The 23,520-nt window shown below is 36.8% G+C and overlaps 1 protein-coding gene across 1 annotated transcript in view; it reads right to left on the bottom strand.

The window, feature by feature from the left end:
• CAP2 (cyclase associated actin cytoskeleton regulatory protein 2) overlaps positions 1-23,520 on the bottom strand; it is a 119,897-nt gene that overhangs the window by 6,136 nt on the left and 90,241 nt on the right. The window contains exons 9-12 of the mRNA XM_039866488.1: positions 9,025-9,214; positions 7,892-8,067; positions 6,728-6,851; positions 6,569-6,651 (exon numbers count right to left, since the gene is read on the bottom strand). Coding sequence (XP_039722422.1) covers positions 6,569-6,651; positions 6,728-6,851; positions 7,892-8,067; positions 9,025-9,214 — 573 coding nt within the window. The remainder of the gene's footprint in view (positions 1-6,568; positions 6,652-6,727; positions 6,852-7,891; positions 8,068-9,024; positions 9,215-23,520) is intronic.

The raw sequence follows: 23,520 nt of genomic DNA on the forward strand, positions 1-23,520 counted from the left end.
CAAAAAAAAAAAAAAAAAAAAAAAAAAAAAAAAAAAAAAAAAAGCAGAGGTAGTTTAAGGTCAGGTAAGCACAGGGCTTTGCCATAAATAAAATAAAATAAATACATATATCTGTATTTCAAGAATGTGTCAGCAGTAATGTACTGGCAATTTCTAAATTTGTTTATTTTGTAATGATGAAGAGTATTTACATAATGACCAGACTGTATGATTTCCAGGCAAGTAAAGGAAAAGAGTAAATCGTCAGTGAGTCTTTCATGAGACAGAGTGGGGCCATATGAGGCAAGCATATTATGCTAATACATTTTATTTATATTTATATATTGCTATACTATGTTAAAAATGCTGAAACACCCTATGTATCTGAAAACCTGAAAAAGCAATAGCGGAATTAAACAAATAGCCCTGATATGGTAAGAAATGTCACTTCCACAGCGTTTTGGTCAGTATTGTATTAGAGTGGACTATATATATGTGCTTTTTCTCTGATATTCTGTGAACACTTTAAGAACAGATTATTTCTTATCAGGGAACTGGGCCAAAGAGTAACTCCTTTGCTGAATGACAGGTGATATGTGACTTTGCCCAGGCCAATGCTCTAGCATTTAATTCAGGTTTCTGTGTTAGTTTGGTTTTTCAAAAATTTATTTCTCCATAAAAATATCCAAAATTTCATGGAATCTCCTAGTCTCTTCTCTCTCCCATAATTTGTACTCTTTTGTAGGATAGCTTGCCAAAAATAGAATTACTGGACTAAATCATATGAACTTTAGTTCATGCCTTTTTTTCCTCTTTCAATCTTTTTAACAGCATTATTGAGGTAAAATCCACAAATATAAAACTCACCTAGTTTAAGTGTACAATTTAATTATATTTAGTAAATTCACAGTCATGCAACCATCACTTCAATTCAGTTGTAGAATATTTCCATCATCCCCAAAATATCTTTAATGCCCATTTATAGTCAATCCCTGTCCTTACCCCAAGGCAACCACTAATCTGCTTTCTGTCTCTATTGTGTCCAAGCCCTTTTAAAACAATGTATTAAATGTTTTAAAATTTTATTTATTTATTAAAATAAAAAAATTTCAATTGCAGTTAACATTCAATATTATATTAGTTACAGGTATACAACATAGCGATCAGATATTTATATAACCTACAGAGTGATTCCTCCTGATAAATCTAGTACCCACCTGGCACCACACATAGTTATTACAAGTTATTGACTATATTCCGAATCTATGCTGTACTTTAAGTCCCCGTGACTATTTTGTAACTGCCGATTGTACTTCTTAATCCCTTCCCCTTTTTCACTCAGCCCTCAACCCCACTCCCATCTGGCAACCATCGGTTTGTTCTCTGTATCTGAGTTTGTTTCTGTTTTGTTTATTAAATGTTTTAAATAGGTAATGACATTCACATGATTTGAACATCCAAAAGTTCCAAAAGTATTCAGTAAAATGTCTCTCTCATCTCTGAGCTATGTTGCCAAGTTTCTATCCCTCTTGGACAGATAACTCCAGTTTATCCTTCCAGATTATTTTTAGAATATGTGCCCATATCATTAAAAAACTGATATATTTCAAACATGGAAACGTATAAAGAATAAATATGAAATACATATATTTCTGTCAAACAGCTTTATCGAGATTTTACATTTGGCTCGTTAACCTTTTTTTTTTTAGGACTACATCATTACGATATTGAAGCCTCCTCTATACCACCCACCACCTCACTGACCTCCCTTCCTCTCTCCTCAGATCTGCACATTTTCAATCTTTACATAAAGGAACACATTGTACAGTGCCTGCCATTCTGTAACTTGCCTTTATTGCTCAATGTTGCTTTTGAGATTTATCTATTTTTATACATGTAAATATAGTTTATGCATTTTAACTACTGTACAGTATTCTTTTGGGGGATTTATTTATTCATTTACCAGTTGGCGGACATTTGATATTTTTGTTTTTATTGCCATTACGAATGATATGGCAATAAACATTTTTACATGTCTTGTGGACATATGTACTAGAATTTCTTTAGTGTATATACCTAAGAGCAGGATTGCTTGGTCACAGGATATGAATGTTTTTAACCTTTTAGATGGTGCCAATTTACTCTATTCAGTGAGTGGAACAGATTTATCTCCCAACAGTGATGTATCAGGGTTCCCATTGTTCAACTGTCTTAACAACCCTTGGACCATCAGATTTTTTAACACCCAAGCAGTCCTCAAACTGCATAGTTCTGACATACATGAGATTTAGCTAACATGCCCCTTGCAAAGTAAGGATAACCTGAATACAAAACTGATGAGTGTGAAAAGATACTTAATTGTGGTATTAATTTGCATTCCTATTTCTATTAGGTAGGTTATGTGTATTTTCATATATTTATCAAACACTTGTTTTTTCTTCTCTGAAGTGCTTTAATAGTTTTGCCCATTTTTCTGTTGGGTCATTAGTCTCTTTCTTGCTGATTTGTGTTAAGTCCCTTATAAATTCTGGTTACAAATTTTTTTTATGATCTGCATTACAAGTGTCTTTTTTTAATCCATGGCTTCTCTTTCAGCTTTGTAATATGATGTCTTCTATTGAACATATAATTTTAAGTTTTTAATATTGTTATAGATACTACTTCATTTAAATTAAAATTAATTTTAATTTTAATGTGGTTAGATTAATCTGTCCTTTTCATTACAGTTTGTGTTTTTTGAGACCGTAAAGATTTTCTTCTATATTTTAGTCTCAAAGTTTAGAAATATTTTATTTTAATAATTAGGACTTTATTTTTATGTATGGTGTGGTAGGAATTAAACATTAATTCCCCACATAAATTGTCCTAAAATACATTTCCATGTATGCATCTGTCTATTTCAGTGCTTGCTATTGTGTTTCATTAGTCTATTTTTATATCTCTCCAACAACATAGCACTTTACGATGACTCTTAATATCTGGTATGCAAGTCTCTTCACCTCTGTCCTTCTTTAAAACTGTTTTTGCTATTCTTGTCCATTTTTCTTCAAAATGAATTTTAAGATCATTGTTCATTAAAAACTGTTGGGATTTTTAGTCAGATTTCGTGGAACTTATAGATTGAATAAATGACAATGATTGATACTGATGTCTTTCTGTCCATTTATTTATATCTCCTGTGTTCTTCATGAGCACCTTGTATTTCTCTTGTTTAATTTTTTCCCAGGTACTTTACAGTTTTTGTTGCTGTTTTAATCTTATTTTCTATTACATTTTCTAATGTTTATTTGCAGCATAAAGAAATGCTATTGATTTTTGCATGTTGATAATGTATTCAAACATCTTGCTGAGTGTTTACATAGTTTTAAGTTTGTCTAAACTCTCAGATTTTATGTAAAGGCAATGATTTTGTTGATAAATAAGGACATTTTTGTTTCTTCCTTTTCCAGTTTTATTTTTCTCAATTATTTTTCTTGCCTTATTACATAAGTTACAACCTTTTATGCATTATTGAACATAAGCAATGACAGAAGGAATTCTCTTTTTGATTGTAATGGAAAATCCACAGTTTCAAATGACGTATGATTTTTGCTTTAGGATTTTGATAGCTACCCTTAATTTGGTTATAGAAATAAATATTCTCCATTTTTTTTTCTAGAATTATCAGCTACAGCTATATCTGTTTATTTGTATGTGTATATATTTGGAAACATGAACTCATATTCTACATGATGGTATAAAAGTGTTCTTTTTAACAAGATATCATGGCTATCTTTCTAGGTGACTTTTAAAAATGATTACATAGTATTCCATTCTACGAAATTCAGAAGTTTAAAATTTTTAAGTAAGCATATCCATCTTTTTAAATAATTTCTTCTATTACTTCTCAATTTAGAATTTTTTGTCTCCCTCCAGATATTTGATGAAAATTTAGAACTGTTTCCTCTACTTTTCTAGTTTCATATTTTATATTTAATTCATTAGGTTTTTTAAAATTTTGAATGTGATTTATCTATATTAAAATATAATGCTAAGTTCTTATATATGGTATCATCACTGCTACCCAGTTCCACTTCTGTAAGAATAAAAGGAAGCTTGCAATAAACCCTCTAAAATTAAGAGGAGGAATATTAGACTAGATTATTTCCAATCTTATTTCTAGTTTGCTTTTTGTTTTGGTTAAAAATAATATGAAGTAGGAGGAAGCCTGGCTCTTTATGTAGGAGCTTCCACTATCCAAAAGAGTTCTTCAGAAATTGTGGAGTCATTATTGGGTTTCTACGAACCATACTTGGCCTTGAGGAATTAGACATTTTCTGATGATGAGTGATGTTCTCAAATTTTCATGCATAATACTTTGAGAGAAGCAGTGTTATTAAATAGATAAATGTGGTTATCAGAAATACTATTGGTACCAACAGAACAAATAATAAGTATTGGAGAGGTTGTGGGGGAAAAAGGAACCCTCATACACTGCTGATGGGAATCTAAATTGATACAGTCACTGTGAAAAACAGTATGGAGGTTCCTCAAAAAATTAAGAATAGAATTACCATATGTCTTGTTTGCTTACTGATATTTTTAGTGCTGAGAACAGCACCTGGCATATCAGACATGTTCAATACATATTTGGCAAATGAATGAATGAACAAATGAATGAGTGCTTGATGCTACGTAGTGTTAGACAAATAACTCTCATTTTGGAAGCTAAAGTGTGATTTGAGAATGATCAATGTTTACAAGGTGAAGGTAACCATATATGTGTCTGTGAGAAATTATTTGGTTGCTTTCTTTTAATTTTCTGTCAAGGAATGGAGTTTATGAAGAAGTGGAAGCAGAATGGTTAGGGAAAGGGGATTCACACAGAGGCATTGAGGAGAATATATGGAAATGGAATGTGAAAGAAATAAATGCATCCACAGAGGTTATGTGGTAAGAATATTAGAATTTGAGTCTGGAGAGGATTTAAAATCTCTCAGCCTGCCTTGTGTTTCAAAGAAAGGAACTCCGAGAAGAAAGGAAGTAAATAGGCCAAGTGCACACAGGATGAGGGCAGCGAGGGAGCTAGTGCCCAGGTCTCACGGTGCCCAGTTCAAGACTCTTTCCTATTAAACAGACACATGCAAAAACAGCTTCTTCAGTGGCAGTTAGTGAAATGTAAAATGTACAATTGAACGTACTCTAATTAAAAATGGCAGTGGTGATTATGAAAAACAGTATGGAGTTTCCTTAAAAAATTAAGACTAGAGCTACCGTATGACCCAGCGATCCCTCTTCTGGGTATCTACTTGAAAAATTTGAAAACACTTATTTGTAAAGATATGTACCCTAATGTTCAATGCAGCATTATTTACAATAACCAAGACATGGGAATAACCTAAGTGTCCTTTGACGGATGATTGGATAAAGAAGATGTGGTACATGTAAATAATGGAATATTACTGTTCCACAAAAAAGATGAAATATTGCTATTTGTGACAACATGGATGGATCTTGAGAGTACCATGCTAAATGAAATGTCAGATGGAAAAGGACAAGAACTGTATGATTTCACTTATATGTAGGATATAAAACAAAAAGCAACAAACAAACAAAACACATAGACTCATAGATACAGACCACAGAATGATGGTTACTAGAGGGGAAGGTGGGTGGGGGAAAGACAAAGAGGGTAAAAGGGGTCAAATATATGGTGATGGAAGGAGACTAGATTTTGGGTGGTGAGCACACAATGGAGTATACAGATGTATTATAAAGTTGTACGCCTGAAATTTATATGTTATTAAAAAAATGTTACTTAATAAATTTAATTAAAAAAGTTTTTAAACGTGACAATGGTGAAAAGCCCAGTAAAACAAAAGACGAAGATCTATAAAACTGGAATTTTGACAAACATTGTTAGGAAACTTCCGATAATAAGGGGTAATTAACAATATGAAAAGAGTGTAATCAAAGATAGAAGTTATAGTTGGCCAAAGGTAAGAAGTTCTTTAGCTTTTGTGTATTATAAAATCCCATTTGGCTAACTCAAAATTACTAAAGGGATGCAGATTTTCTCTTGTTTTGCAAATTCAATTCCAATTCTACTTTTCAGGTTGTTTTTTTTTTGATGATTTCATTGACTCTTCAGAAAAACTTTTCCCTCTCCTTACCCAGAATCAATTTTTCCTGAGGGGAAAAAAATTCTCTCCAGGATGGTGCTATTATGCTAGGAGAATCTCTCAGTATTTTTGTTTATTGGTTGATTCATTTTAATCGCTTACTCATCAAGCATTTATTAGACACCTACTATGTACAGGTACTGTGCAAGTTTCTGGGGCTGTAAAGATTAATGAACTGTTTTTGAAATAGAGATAGTAAACCAGCAATTAAAGTGCAAAATAGGATGTGTTCTAAGAGATTGAAAAGGAGAAGTTAACACTGCCTAAGGAGTAAGAGAAGCTTCAGAGGAGAGGTGATGATAGAACTGTGTCTAGAAAGAAAGGGAATAGGAGTTTTCTAGGTGGGCACAGAGGGCCCCTTGCAGGCAGAGTAGATGGTCTGTGCAAAGCCAGAGCGGGGGCAGAACACGGTTGAAAGGGCCACTTACCTGCATTTGAATGTCCTTGGAGTTGATCACTTCCACAATGCCCACCACATTGTCAAACACCAGGCCAAACTTCTTACAGTTGTCTAGGAAAAAATACTTCACTAAATACACAGAGCATGTTAATATAAGCAACTTATCAAAGTAACTACAGAGCCCTACCAATCGTAATGGAATTTATTTTCCCTTTCATCTGTAGGGTAGACTTGTTGCATTTGAAAATGTAAGCCACTTGTTTCAATTCAGTCTCTGAAATCACAAGGTCATTCCTGTCCTCTTGGTACTCCTAAAATTAAAACATATGCAAATATTAAATACAAGGATGTATAGATAAATCAAATCCATTGCATATTGAAATTACTATGGAGTTCAGCATCCACTAACGACAGCTTTCCAATATGTTCTTTCTTTTAGAACCATTTTCTTAGAGACTAAACCACAGCTCTTACTGTGTCATTGTAAGATTTTGAATGGATAGGACCTCTGCTTGGAAAGGGGGTTGGTGCCAATTTGGAAACAGTCAGGTATCTGGTACCCTGGCTAGTGGGTAGAGGTTGGAGCAGGGATGTGAAAGCTTTTTGTTGAGTCTGAACTTAATGGTGATGCAGCAAAATTTGCTGTGTCAAGTAGGAGTTGGGTAAATAGGCTGGTAAGAGTCACTACGGTGTATTTTCAGATCATGGCAACCTTTCTGAGGACTTTGGTCTTCAATCTTTGGGGAAGCCCTTGGGATTAGCAGGGAGCACCAGCTTCCATCCACATTCTAAGTGTCTATCCTGCTGAATCGGTAGGTTACCTTAACACCTCCATAAGTGGAATGGAATGAAACATCCTACAGAAGATCAGAATGGGGCACAGATTAAAAGTTTATGGAAAGAGTAGTCAAATTCGGAGACATAAAGTAGAAAGGTAGTTGCCAGGGACTGAGGTGAGGGGGAATGGGGAATTAGTGTTTAAGGGGTGAAGAGTTTCAGTTTTAAAGATGAAAAGAGTTCTGTGGATGGATGGTGGTGATGGCTGCACACAGTGTGAAAAGTACTTAATGCCACTGAACTACATACACTTAAATGTTATGATAGTAAATTTTATGTTGTGTGTATTTTTTATCACAACTAAAAAAAATAATTTAAAAAAGTTGAAGAATGAATGGGAAATAATGGAAAAAAATGTTTATGGAAGCATTCAGAAAGACTCCCATTTTCTATTTTAGCTAAGCTTTTGCTAATGTCATTTCACTTGGAAATCCTTAAGACCTTGGTACACAGCTTAGCTGTTGGTCTTTACGTCAGAGCATGTCAGGAACAAAGATTAAAGGGCTTTACTCACTATTCTCCATTTCTTTCCTTCCAACTCGAACACAGGAGCATGCTTCTGACGAGGATGAGATTGGGGAGACTTGGGGCCTGGAGTGTGGCTTTTGGTAGGAGATGGAGTTTGTCCTCCTTGAGCCCGCAGATTGGGATTCTTGTATGTCTTCTGATCATCTGTGACGTGTCGAAGTCCTGGGAAGGTAATAAATATATAGACACATTTCTTTATATTTCATGCAAATGGAAGTGTCCCTAACTTCTTAGATCAACATGATACAAAGAGCTCAAGAATTATTGTCAATGCTATTTTTATAGCAGTCTAGTGTTTTCTCAAGGTTAGTAAGCAGAGTCTGAGACCTGTATAAATTAGAGTTCATGGAAGCACTGTAAGGATTTTTCAATTTGAGGAAACTCTTCTTTAAGGAAATCAGATGATAGGTAAAAATTCTGCAAAAAGCAAACCATAGTGCCATGGCTGAATCATTTCCTATATGTGCCCAAATATTAGGGCTTTCCAGTACGGATATGTCAGAGTACAAAACTGATTTTAAGGTTACAGAACTAGTCTCTTTGCGGGTGAGGAGACAGTGCAGCTAGTTGGAGCAAGAGAAAAATTTAGAATTTTGGGTTCTTAACTCCAAATTCAGTGCATAGGGACACTTATATCATAATTCATTCCTATGACCTGTGCAAAGCGAAAATACATTTCTATAGTTTTTGGCAACATGACTTTATTAAATATCGTATGATTATTTTTTAATTAATCATTCACTGTGAGGACAAAAGTTGTTCAATGACATTATTCTTTGACAAGCCTGTACACTGCTTGAGGTCACACGTGCTATTGTTTGTCATTTTTTATTTCACTTGATCTTGATGCCTTGGTTGTAGATGGCACTGACACGCTTATGCAGTGCAGTGGTAGATTTGGAACCCAGAGTCTCTGAGTTCTTTCTGGTCCACGCAACAGCCCACTGAGCCCATCTAGCTTGACATGAACGCTATGGACTCCCACCTTCCCTGTGTGTTGGGGACTGGGATGGAATGATGCATCCATCACTGTGGGCTCTGTGTGTGTGGGGGGCGGGGGCGCAGGGCGCTGTGTGCCTGGAGCCTAATGGAGACAGCTTCAAAGTCAGGTTTCCTCACCTTTTGTAATTGCTTCCCCTTGGTTAAGCTGTGCAAATAAAGCTGAGCGTGAAGGAGAAGACTCTTCTTTTCTGCCTTCATTTTCAAAAAGTGGAGGTGGCCCTGGAGGAGGTGGAGGAGGAAGGGCTGGAGGAAGGCCAGGCCCAGGGGAGAGGGCAGACAATACTGATGTGGTCGATGCTACTGGACCCTGTGGGAGAGAAAAGATGGAAAGCACTACACCAAGACCGATGTTTTTGCCGAGAGCTGGCATTTTGCCAATGTCAGTTAGAACCTGTTGCCAAAGAGGAAGTGGAGTTCAAGACTCACAAAAGGGCACCCAGGGGTTACACTTGTGCATCCCCAGTTGGTTTGGGAGGATCTGGGACTGAGGGGGGATTCACCTTGGGAACACAGAGCATGACTCAGCAGTATAGCCCTGTCAGTAGAAACTCCACATTCAGGATTCATGCAGCCAACTCAGAAGCAAACAAAGCTATATTCACAAGTTCGTGTCCAAAGACCAGGATATGAATGAAACTGGGCCTTGGCCAACTGAGAATCATAAGAAAAAAGTGGTCCAACTAATAAGAGGATTCGCTTTTTTGGGACACTGGAAATTGCAACCATCAATAAGAGAGAGTAGTGAAAATTATCCAGTGGTTATTAGATGTTTTTGAAGCTTTTTGAGCAACTAAAGAGATACTAAAACTCTTGCTCAGAACTCATTTTTCAAATATGCATGCCTCAAACTGACCCCTAGGCAAGGACCATGTGTGACCTGCATGCTGTCAAACCTGAAGGTGGTCAGGATCCAGGATCCATCTGGTGGTTTGGTTCACTAGTGCAGATTGTGAACCAAATAAAAGCTGGATTTCTTCTGAGCAAGATCTATGCTTATTCTTATTTTCTGTGCTATGCAAAGTGCAACCTTTATTTTCAATATGAAGTTCTAACAAATTCAAATGGCAGTAAAAGATGATAGACAATAGAGGGATGCAATTGTCGTAGAGTTTAAAACTAGTACGATAGAAATACACATATACAAAAACTTGTTATATATCATTTCCCTTTTAAATCCTGAATAGAACACTGTATTCCTGTGATAAGAAATTATAAGGTGATTCGATGAAAAAAAAAGGCAACTTAAGTTGAGAATATAGAAATGTAGCTTAGGCTCATATATTTTAAATACCAAATACAATATCTAAAACATTACAAAGCGCTAAATATTAACAAAGACAGCATATCTGTATTTGCCTAAAGAACCCAGTTTTATAAGTGTCCATATCAGGTTTTTAATCTGTGGTAGTTTTTAGTTGAAAACGCCACACAATTTTCAAAGTACTTATTACATAATCCCTTTTAAGTATAGAACTACCCTGAAAATAAAAGATTCTTCTCTAACTACAAATTTCCAGTTACAAAAATAATCACAGGGATATCAATACAGCATAAGGAATATAGTCAATAATACTGTAATAACTATGTATGGTGTCAGATGGGTACTAGACTTATCAGGGAGAATCACTTCTTAAGTTATATAAATGTCTAATCACTATGTTGTACATCTGAAACTAATATAATATTGTATATCAACTATAATTGAAAAATAAATTTCAAAAAAGATTCTTTTCTATTTAAAATGCATGTCTTAAAAACAGAAAGCTAGGAATCTTGTCTCCTGAGGTTATAAATTGTGATGCTTTTTTATTTTTAAGGAAGATCAGCTTGACTCCATTGGGATTCTCAGGTCAGGTAGAAAATGGTTACTTAGTTCTTGATACTGACCTTTCCCTCTTTCCCCCCAACCCCCAGGATCTTAAATGTTTCCTATTATGTTACTGAGGTGAATTTGAGAATTTGCTTTGAATCATAAAGAGTATAAACTATAAGCTTTGTGCATCAAACAATATTCCAGTTCTTGGCTCCAGACACTGAGAGCCACGAAGTATTATTTTTATTCACAAAACCACATAACTCGAAAATAGTCAGTGAAGCGACAGACCCCTCTCGCACATCTGAAACACTGCCTCTTTATAGTTCTCCTATTTTGTGGAAAGGAGAGACGATACCGGCTTCTAAATCTTAGAATGATTTACGTGTCCTCTCTCAGAATTCAGAGCCTCTCTCCAAGAGCCATAAAAGGACACTGAAACCAATAAGCCACATATTCAACTTTTTGGAACTTTGATACATTCAGATGGCTGACCCAGGAACACTAAACAAAGGATTTACTGCAATGAATGTTGAATGTAAAAGCCAAAAAAAATAAGAGAACTCCAGACCAGCTGAAACTCTGCCTTCGACTTATCCTTTGTGGGTTCTGGCTCATTCCTCTATCAGCCCCAGTGAGAGCATAAAACTAGGCTCTGGTTTCCAAGGTGACTTTACAATTAGCATTCAGGGGCTTTACTGCATACAGTGTGGTGAAAGCATACTCATTAGACATTCTCTCAACAGGACCTCTGTGAGCTGCCCCTTGCAGCTCAACTTTGCCTCTTTCTCCTCTTCTTCTGTAGGATATTACAGCACATGATACCAGAGCTTTTTGCATTCTCACATGTGCCTGGCCATGAGTGGCAGCCATATCGACTAGAATCACAGACCAATACTAAGTCTCCAGGCATCCCAACAAAAACAGAGAGGAGATGGTCAGGGAAGGGAGGGGAGCCAAGAATTCTGGAAAGTCTAGTGTGTGCCAGATACTAATTGTTTCCATTTATTTAACAGATATTTAATTCTCAGTATAAGACATGCTGTGTGCCAGGTGTTCCCAAACTTGTCTGAACATTAGAATCATCTGAGATTTCTCAGAAATCCCCAAACCTAGACCACATTGCGGAAATGCTCTCTGGGAAGGTGGGACACAGGCATCTTATTTTTTGAAGCTCCCCAGGTGATTCCAGTGTGCTGACGAGTTTGGGAACAACCACTCTATGCTATGTGCTAAGATTAGTCTTAGTCATCAGAAAAATATTACTAGGGCTGTATTGAAATCCCTCTTTAACAGAAAATGAAGCAGAAAATCAGTAAGGCTGACCCAATATTAAAGGGTCAGTAAATGGCAGAGACATAACTCAAGCACATTATCAGCTTGATTCTAAAGCCTTCTTCAGGATTGGTGCTTGCCAGAGGTAGGGGTTGAGAAATGAGTGAAGATGGTCATAAAGTACAAACTTCCAGTTATAAAATAAACAAGTGCTAGGGATGTAATGTACAACATAGTGACTATAGTTAATAACGCTGTGTTGTATATTTGAAAGCTGCTAAGGGAGTAGACTTTAAAAGCTCTCATAATGCAAAAAAAATTGTTAATTACATGTTGGAGGGATGCTAACTAGACTTACCATGCCGATCAGTTTGCAATATATACAAATTTTGAATCCTTATGTTGTAAACTTGAAACTAATATATAAGTCAATTACAGCTGAACAAAAAATTATGAAAAAAATAAAGCCTTTTGCAGGAAAATTTTTGATCATATTCAGATTTTTTTTAATGGTCATAGTCCAGACAGAAAGAACCAGAGAGAGATATGGGCTACCTCAAGACATACGTAGTGCTGCTCTTCGGCCTCTGGCTTGACTATGTAAGACTGAAATATTGGGAGCTGGTATAAAACCATCTTAATTGTTCTTCCACTACTCCTTGCTCCATCCATCTAATGCCTTATCAGCTGACCAAACTCCTACAGCCAACTCTGGAACCAGGCTTGATGCTATGGGAATATAAGAAGTCTTGGGTGTTGACACTAGCACCGTAGCTTCAAGTCACCCATGACGCTGGTTTGTAGTTACTCTGTTCCCTGGTTCTAAAACTGGCCTCTTGTCTTATTAATTTTTCCTGAGTACCAAGTGGTTCCAGTAATGGGATACTTACACCCAAATCTTGGTTCCCTGCCTATTGCTCAAGTTGTTCTGGGTTGGGGACCTGACCCCTCTCCCGGGGACTGGAGACTTCAGGGCATTGTTTCTTGGTGTGATTTCCTTTTAGAGAGAAACTCATGGCAGAGGTAACGCACCAAGTTGTCTAGACTGAATGAGAAGTAGTGGATCAGATCAGGGCCTCAAGCCTAAGTTGCCCGTTGAGTGATCCATTACTTCTCATTTTCAATGGGATGTGGGCCCTGTGGGAAGTGGATCTAAGAGGAGAAAAGAGCCCTGGGAGAGGGCAGGCTTGGCATAGCTCATACTTATGTTAGGTCTGTGTAGGGATGTGATGGATTGCTCCAGATGGGCAAACTTGTCTGGGGGTACTGAGACAAGGACTGGGAAGAGTCTCTGAACCAAGAGTACCTGCTCCAGAAACCTGAGTGGGTCCTGGAAGAGTTGCAGGGATGACATTTGATTAACCCGTCGACTGCACTGATTTCTTGGAATGGAGGGTATGGGGTCAAATCTACACATGCAGAATGAAACAAAGACATTTAATAAAAGATGCAGTTTACTTGCATATTATCTGAATATTTCTTGTCCTTCTAAAGGAACTCTTTTCTTAATAAAAATTCTTTACCGTGTGTTTTACCCCAACAACTATTTTTATTTTATTTCTATAGTGTAGAATTATACCTCTTAAAACTCAGGACCTACAGAATTATTATATCTTGTGACTGGCCCAGGTCACATGGACTGGAAAGTAAAGGAAAGACTTAATCTTAGTTAAGCAGCAATGACCCCCTCTCCCCACAAATGCTTTTTAAAATACTATTTTAGCTATGAAGGCGATTACTAGGAGGCCCGGTCTCAGAAAGTGGTGGGGGTGCTGGAGGAGTGGAGGCTGAGTCCTGAGTACCTTAGAGTCCCAGACTGCAAACAACTGAAAAATATATTTTATTAAAATCATTTTAACAATAGTTTACAACTTAAAAAAAAGCAGCACATTTATGATTTTAAGTGGCCATATTCAGAGTGCAAAGGTTCACTTATGTTGCAAGAACACAGCACAAAATCTAAAAATGCTGCTTTTGAAAGCTCTATTAAGATAAATTTTGGGAGCAGATGTTTGATTATATACTTTTTTTTTTTTGGAGGAGGGCACAAAGACTTTTCAAACATCTGCAAATCCCTTTCTCTAAATTAATTTCGACTGTCCTGGGAACAGCTGCTTCCTCTGATTTTAACTACATGAACTATCACTATAAAATAATGAAGCCACTGTATGTGGCACATAGAAGGCTTACAGTGTTTTTAATTTGTACATACATATAATATATAAAATCGTATAACTATATTACATGTAATATAGTTATGTACTAATGAGCATCAACTTTTTCATTAAATGTTACTCGAAATAATTACTAATTATTTTATTCCTCTAGAATTTAAATTTTATTCTGAAAGGGAAACTACTTCTAGTTCTTAAATGAAATCTCCACATTGTTTTGCTGGTGGCAATTACATATGTAATTAACATCCTACTTCTATTTTCAACAATAAACACTATTCATTGCCTTAGTTATCCAGTTAATTCAGGTACAGTCTAGCTTTGGATCTAAATGATCTACGAAAGGAACTCCAATTATCTATTTTTTTTCAGGTTGCAGAAAGCAAGACTAATAGGGTACTTTTAGACAGAGGTTTTATGTCTTTGTGACAAAATTAAGCAAAAAGTGAAACACATTGCTTAAGGAAAAAAATCAGCTACAAAGAAAAGTTTTCTATTTAAGATTTTCTGCTTAGTAATTAAATTGGAAAATTTTCGATTTTCACATTTTAATTTCTAAGATTTTTGAAAACCTAACAAAAATAGGGGTAGCAGATAATTTGCTCTAAATAGAACCTAACTCTTTAATAGATGGATTGAAAATGAATTAGAATAAATAGGGCCCATTTGTCAGTTCATCCAACAAACATTTACCAAGAGCTGCCTTGCAAAGACCTGGGTATATAATGAAGAAGTGGGCATACATCCTGTTTCTTTTTCTTTTTTTAATTAAGTTTATTGGGGTAACATTGGTTAATACAGTTATATAGTTTTCAGGTGTACATTATAATTTGACATCTGTATATTCTATTGTGTGTTTACCAAAGTCTAGTTTCCTTCAGCTACCATATATTTGGTCCCCTTTACCCACTTCACCCTCCTCCTACCTCCCTATATTTGACCCCCTTTAACCATCTACTGATCCCCTTCTCCCCCACCATGTACCCTCTGTTAACCACTAGTCTATAGTCCATGTCCATGAGTCTCTGTTTGTTTCTCTTGTTCATTTGTTGCTTTTAGGCTTATATCCCACATATAAGTGATATCATGTGATTTTCAACCTTTTCTGTCTGGCTTATTTTGCTTAGCATGATTGTCTCGAGGTCTATCCATGTTGTCGCAAATGGCTGTATTTCATCTCTTCTTATGGCTGCGTAATATTTCATTGTATATATGTGCCACAGCTTCTTTAGTCAATCATCTATCGTAGGACACTTTAGTTGCTTCCATGTCCTGGACACTATGAATAATGCTGCTATGAACATCGGTGTGCAAATATCTTTTTGGATATGGGTTTTTAAGTCTTTGGGGTAAATACCCAGTAGAGGGATTGCTGGATCATATGGTAGCTCAATTCTTAGTTTTTTGAGGAATCTCCATACTGTCTTCCATAGTGGCTGTACCAATTTGCAGTCCCACCAGCAGTGTATGAGGGATTCTATTTCTCCACATCCTCTCCAGCACTTGTTATTACTTGTCCTATTGATTATAGCTATTCTAGCAGGTGTGAGATAGTATCTCATTGTGGTTTTAATTTGCATTTCCCTAATAGCTAGCGATATTGAGCACCTTTTCAAATATTTGTTGGCCGTTTGTATGTCCTCTAGGGAGAAGTGTCTGTTCAGGTCCTCTGCCCATTTTTTGATTGGATCATTTGTTCTTTTGTTGTTATTGAGTTGTATGAGTTCTTTGTATATTTTGGATATTAGGGCCTTATCTGAGGCATTGCTTGCAAATATATTTTCCCATTCAGATGGTTGTCTCTTTACTTTGTTGACGATTTCTTTCGCTGAGCAGAAGCTTTTTAGTTTGATGTAGTCCCGTTCATTTATTTTAGTTTTACTCCCTTGCTTTTAAGGTCAAATTCATAAAATCCTCTTTAAGTCCAAGGTCCTTGAGTTTCGTTCCTATGTTTTCTTCTATGCATTTTATTGTTTCGGGTCTTATATTCAGATCTTTAATCCATTTTGAGTTAATTTTGATGTATGGTGACAGACAACAGTCTAGTTGCATTCTTTTGCAGGTGGCCTTCCAGTTTTCCCAACACCATTTATTGAAGAGCCTTTCCTTTCTCCACTGTATATTTTTGGCTTTTTTGTTGAAAATTATTTGCTCATATAAATATGGGTTTACTTGATTCTGTTCTACTGGTCCATTTGTCTGTTTTGCTGCCAATCCCATGCCGTTTTGATTACTGTCACTTTGTAGTATAATTTGAAGTTGGGCAGAGTGATGCCTCCAGCCTCGTTCTTTTTTCTCAGGATGGCTTTGGCAGGTCCCGTTTCTTAAGAAGCTAATAATCTAGTGCTGAGGACCCGAACTCCTGGGCCATGAACCGGTACCAGTCCATGGCCTGTTAGGAACGAAATGGGGCTGCACAGCAGGAGGTGAGCTGCAGGCGAGCAAGCGAAGCTTCATCTGTATTTGTAGCCACTACCCAGTGCTAGCATCACCACCTCAGCTCCACCTCAGATCATCAGGCATTAATTAGATTCTCATAGGAGCAGCAGTCTCTGGTGCCAAAAAGGTTGGGGACCACTGATCTAGTGGGAGTGTCAAGTGCATAAATAAGTAATTGTAGATGCAGTTTGATATGTGTCATGTGTTATATGAGCAAAGGACACTGGAGCACAAAGGAGGAAGTGACCAGCTCTTCTCAGGACAGTGAGATCAGGGGAGCCAGGGAAGGCACTACTGTGGCTTAGGCTTGGGCTGTACAGTTGAATGCACTGTAGAAGACAGAGGCCCTATTAAGAGAGGCACCAAAGGGTTTTAAACAAGGGAGAAATGTATATATATGTACATATATAGATAACATTAATCTTCAATTCTAAAAATAGGCAGGCAACCTATATCTTGGCCCATGTTTTTACCAATTTTTTAAAAGCAGAGACCAAGAAAATAAAAAAATACCATGTGATATTCTCTTGGAACAATTGGATTATGTCCCTCACAACAAAGCTTTTGTTATGATGTTTCTTCTATAAAACGAGCTTAGTGATAGTAATATTTTGAGCCACCTGTCTTTAAATATTTGTAGAGATCATAGATAAAGCTAAAAAATGAAACAGTTGACATGCAGTGGTACTGCTTGTGGGTTTCCCAGCCTCCATCCTTCCCTCATGGCCACCAAGCCAACTCCCCTTCATGATCACACACATCTGGCTGTCTTCTCTTTCCTGGTTAGATGCTCTCTTTAGCTGTCCAGCTTGAAGCCATCCCGGCCCAAGCTGGGAATCAGGTAGCAGTAACAATTTACATGTGCCCAATTTCATGCTTTAAAAGCAGTTTAAAAATCACAAAGCCATTTTAGTCACAAATACACTTACATCAACATGCTAAAACTACAGGAATTCTCAATGTTGTACAACTGAACATTCTGGTCAAATGCTATTTATCAATTTTTCCAAAGACAAAGAATCTCAAGTGGTCTTGTGTAATATGAAACATAAAATAAGAGATGATTAACCTCTCATATATCACAACATAAGGGAGGGGTTAAAAGAAGAAACTACCAGTTTCAGAATCAAAGACTAACTTTTTATATACATAAATCAGTTTTCACAGCAGCAAGAGATGCTTCACAAATTTGTGATTTAAGATTTGTTTATGTTTTAGACGTCAAAACTAGTTTCTATTTTCTGTGAGATGTACTTTGATCATGAACTGAGTGAAATTGATACATTTCCAAATTTGTCAATTTCTATATGTACTTGCAAATTTTACATTCATATTTACATCACACTTTTATTGGCAGACAACTATAATCAAGAAAAAAGATTGCACATAAACTAACAGATGATCATCCCATACAACATAAGTGTAAGCCAAAGTGAATTTATGACTTTAGTCTTTATTCTCTAATTTTTATCACTTCCTATAATTTTAAGACTTCTGCCAATGAAAACAAAGTTTCTGGGGCCTTTCCAAGAAAACAGAATTGTTAAAAATACTACAATGAAGTGCTGTATAACAATTTAAATATACGCTTATTAATATTTTTTAAAAAGTCAATTTAGGGAATATTTCCTAGTTCATCTATGGTAACAGAACACTACTTGAATTTCGGGTTTCCATAAAAATATCAGTGGTGCTTACTTATATGTAGTTGCAACAAAAAAGATGGTCCCACAGTTAAGAAAAAAATATGGGGCCTGTTTTGATCACTTTTCTTCAGAGGTAAGACTCCAAACACCCTATGTCAAGACAGAGGTAAAGAAGAAAGGTAATGAGAACCCAAATCTCATGGTTCCATTAATGACTTCTAATGGCCTCATTCTTTCCCATTCTCCCCACCTGCCTGTGGTCTCTGCATATCCTGTCTTTGATGACTTGGAGGGATGTGAGCCATGGCAGTAGGTGAAAAAAGATAGAACAAGAAATAAAATCCCTTCAGAGAAGGAATAACAGCTTTAAATTGGAAAACAGTCTGAGAATAATGTATACAATCTGCATCAGTTCGTGGAAATCACCTAGTGTTTTTATACTTGTTCTAATTTATATATCAAATGTGGCCCTTCAAAAAACATAGGTGGTGATTTCTGTTCTACAGAAAAGTAGAAATGTTTGATAAAAGCAGACCAAGGCCTCAGAGCAGAGTCCAGAAGAATAAACTGAAAACATTTTAATTTGCTCAAGCAAGCCGGCTATTTTGTATAAATGGTCTTGATAAGTAGCCTCCATTATTACTTTGGCCTCTCTTTGCTCTTGCTCTCGGAACCAAGTCTGGAATTTCCAGATTGTCTTTTCTTCTTGCCTTCCAGCATTGGCAGCTTGAAAATAAAATTTCTCATAACAAAAAGGAAAGATAAAATTAAATTTTCCATGGGAAAATTTCCCAGAGTTAAAGATAGCAGAGTATACCCATCAAAGAGAAAAACTATAGATAGCCAACTGTTATATGAAGATGAAGAGTGACTGACATGTGGCTTGAATTATCTGGACAACTACTTCATTTGGCCAAAAAAGCCTAAGTCTGAATTATCATCGAATCAATGTTTTTGATTTTCTTTCAGATTTTAAGGTCATAAACTATTGTATTCCTCAAATTATCCATACTTGGTAGATGGCAGAGGTGGAAGTGAAAATAATTGCTGTTATAAAGATGATATAGATCATCTTTATATTATATATATTATGTATATTATATTGTATATTAGTTATACTATGTTATATATTATTTACTTAGGAAAACAAAAAATAAGAGCAGAAATATCTGCTGAGCTTTGTAGTTGAGACACAGTAAGACAAAATAACTTTTGTCTCAATTTCAGTTCCAAAATTCACAGGAAAGTTTAATTGATGCTTTGGTCTGGAGAAAAGGTCTGTGATCAGCTTAGCATGCATCAAGGTGCAACCTGGACCAACAAACTGTGGTCCGGGCTCAGCTATACGTGAGCTGTGAAGGGTTTGTTTAACCTTTAGAAGACAATTTGCACCTTTCCCCCAATCCTTTTTAAGAAACCTTTTGGCTGAATCTAATATTAGATTGCATTTTCTGAGTTTATACCACCTGGGAATAAGGGGCATGCGGGCGACAAGTGACAGGTGCAGGGGAGGCACTGGCAACCAATAAGCCATTGTCTATAATAAAATACACCTCCTATTACCATTACCATCATTGATAGAAGAAATTAAGAAATATTATTTACCTGGCTCTTGAACAATGGACACAATCTGCAGTTAATGGAAGAACACTATGAAAATTTCACTATGGAGAAATGTGATTACAAATTATGTTCAATTTAGCAAATATGTTTGGAGATTGGCCCTGTACCAGTCATTGCTGCACACCTGAGGTGGACCAGGGAAAGGACCCTGCTTTCAATGAGCTCATAGGCTCGGAGGAGAGAAGACACTTCTGTGTTCCCAGGCAACAGGCACTGGGCTCTGGGTCTTCGTGTCTTGCTCAGGCTGTACTTTGTTTGGAAGGCTTTTCCCCAATTTACTACCTGGAAAACTCTTACATATCCTTCAAGGCTCAGCTCCAAGTTCTCTTCTTTTGTAAACTTTCTTCAGCTTTCCTAAGAGGAAAATTTCTGTTTATTTCCTATTCCTTCACTACGAGGATCCGTTAGGGACACCTTTATGATGGTACTTGTAATTTCTTATCTACGAATTCAGGTTTGGTCATCTCCCAAGCCTGAGCTCTGAAGAGCCAATCATTATTCATCTTAACATCACTGGTAGTGTGGTCCAGTGCCTGAGACACTGTAGGTGTTTCATAAATATTTACTGAAGTAAATAAGTAACTGCTTTATAATGTAGAAAGTGCTAAACATCATAAAAGAAATAGATTTTAAAAAATATTATGGAGGTTTTGCGGAGGGAAAAGACAGCTTCCAGTTTGGGGCAGGACATGGTGATAAGCAGAGCAGGTTGGAGAGCAGCCCATTTAAAACAGTGCAATGTGAAACAAGGAAGCAAGAGAAAGGTGATTCCCAAAAGCAGGGGACATGAATGTTGTCATTACAACAAACAAATGCAACTGAGTTGTTAGCAGTCACGCAAGAATTTACAGATCCACGTTAGTATTGTCTTTCGAAGCATTACTTTCTGATGGGACACACTTGTTTAATAAAACTATCGTTACTCAAAACTTTCTTTTAGGATTGCCTTCAGACCTGTTTACATAAACATACACATCAAATAATCATTCATGACTTTGCACTCTGCTCCCTCCGACTGAAAAGAATATTACTTGAAACCTCTCCAAAGATGCTCTGAATTTCAATGGCTTTTCGCCATTTGAAAAGATAAAACTCACTTTTAAAAAAAAAGAAAGATTTGCTACAACTTAGTATCCCAAAAAGGATGAGCCAAAGGTTTTACCTGTCACTGCCTTTTCTCACTGGAGAGGGAAAGGAAGATGGATAAAGCCATTCAGCTATGAAGGCGATTACTGGGAAGCCCAGTCTCAGGAAGTGGTGGGGGTGCTGGGGGAGTGGAGGTTGAGAGGCTGGACCTGGAGGCATGGGACCTGAGCAGTGAATGAGAACCTGGGGTGCCCAGTGTGGCTCCCTCTGGGCTGGGACTGATAGCCAAGTTCACTCAAAGTCTCCTCCTATCCAGACCCTCCAGCTCTGTTCTGGGGAGCACCTCTGCCTGTACTCACATCACAACCTCCTGATTTTCCTAAGAAAAGAGTGGGAAACAGGACACCCCCAGTTACATCACTGCCTTCAATGTTACCCATTAAAGAATTTTAAATAAGCACATCTTAATTAAAATATTCTTGAGGTGATGGGTTAAATAAATTAGAAACATATATTAACTTGCTGGCCTTCAGGTTTAGAGAGTTCGAGTTTTTGGTTATGAAAAAGTTCTAGCAAATAAAATAATCTGATCGTTAAAGTAAGGAGTTTTAAAAGCAACTACTGTTTTGATTTAGAGAGAGAAAGATTTAAATACTCTAAAAACATCTGTATTCTTATCAACTAACAATAAAACTCAGAGGTATTTATGAGATAATAAAAATAGTTCTAAATGTAAAAAACTTACTTAGAGCTTCATAGCACCACTGACTCTAAACTATTGTGTATAAAATTGTAGATACTTATTTTTGAACTACACTTATTCTACTGAAGCTATAGTACAGGTAAAAATAAAAACCACAAATAATCCCAAAACTTCAAAAGGCAGAAAATGAAGCTATAAGCAGTAATCTATCAAACCAGGCAACTGGTCAATAAATAATCAAGAGATCATTACACAAAAACCTTCTTACTCCTTAATTCTATAAGCCTGCATCTACCTCCAACCCTCCCGAAACTGCTTTCTAAAGGTCACTGATAAAATAGATGATGGCAGCCTTTCTCCAATCCTTATTCTCCCGAAGTTGTCATAGCTGACTGTGGTAGCCACCCTGTCTTTTTTAGAGCTTGAAGACCCTTGACTCTAGTTCTCTTCTTTGTCTACTTGACTGATTTACACCCTTTTCTAAACAGTGGTGTCCCCTAAGGTTTTATCCTCCATTGTATTCTTTTTTCCCCATCTTCTCACTTATGTCACTATCATTTTTAGGTGTTCCCACCACACTTTGGTGAATTTCAGACCTGCATTTCACCTGCCTGCTACACCTCTCCATCTCAACGGATGTCTCCATTTCACCTGCGCCCCAAACACACCATGGGGAAGCTCATGAGAATATTTTTCTTGTTCCTGTGCTAACTCTTCCTGTTGATTTCCCTGTTTCTATGGCTGCTATTATGATTCTCTCAGACTTCCAGATTAGAAACTTTGGGTTTAGATTTGATATCTCTTTCCCTCTCTCTTTTTCCTTTGTCTACTCCATCTCTTTTTGCATTGCCATTTCACACTCCAGGTCACATATTAACTACCCTACCCTTAGCCATCCTCTAGTCGCCTAACATGAACCAGGGCCTTTAATCTCTTCCCTTTTCCATCTGTCTTGCACAACTCCTAAATCATTATTTACAGTGTGTAACTTTCTGCCTAAAAATCTATGGTGAAGGGGAAAAAAATCCATGCACTCCACATAAAGACCCAGTTTCTTAGAACAACGCATAAAGATTTTGTCACCTGGCTCCAATTAGCACTCAGCTTTCTTGCCACATTCAGCTCTACAAAAACTACCAGCTTTTCCCTCAAAGTACTTTGTTCACATCCTGTGTGCATGCGCAGAATTCTCTGCTAAGAACTGCCCTCTTCTTTACTGTCTGCCTAGTCATTCTTCAAGACCCAAATCGAATGTCAGCCCCTTTATTGCCCTTCTTGCTCACCAGGAGTCTAATTAGCAAGGTGTATTTCCATCAAGCCTTATATTGTTTTTACTTATTTTTGCATCATAATTAAAATGTTCTGCTTGATGGCAGAAACTGCAGCATAAATATAATGCCTGTTGTGTGCTCTGTATGTGGTAGGTAGCAATAAATATTTATTAAATAAATTAAAGAGTAAAAATAAATGATCTCCTTTGAGTCTCGCTCAAGTTGGACTCCTCAGGTCCAACTTGAATATACCAGAGCAATGTTTTTTGAACTTTAATATGCATATAAATCACCTGGGAAAATTTTGTTAAAATGTGGGTTCTGATTCAGAAGGTCCATGGTGGGGCCTGAGATTCTGCATTTCTAACAAGTTCTCAGGTTGCTGCAGGTCCAAGAACTACACTACACTATAGGATTGAGTGTATCCCATGTTTTCCTGGTCTGTGTTGTTCATCTAGCTCTGCATCTACCTCCAGCATGCTGCTCACCCTGTTCTATCATGTTGTGCTGTTTATATGTTCTTTAGCTAGAATGCATTTCAGTGGACAGGAACTGCATCTGCTGTGCCATATATCCACCTTTG

Source organism: Pteropus medius, unplaced genomic scaffold (genome assembly GCF_902729225.1).
Source record: "Pteropus medius unplaced genomic scaffold, Ma_sr-lr_union100, whole genome shotgun sequence".
Taxonomy (NCBI): domain Eukaryota; kingdom Metazoa; phylum Chordata; class Mammalia; order Chiroptera; family Pteropodidae; genus Pteropus; species Pteropus medius.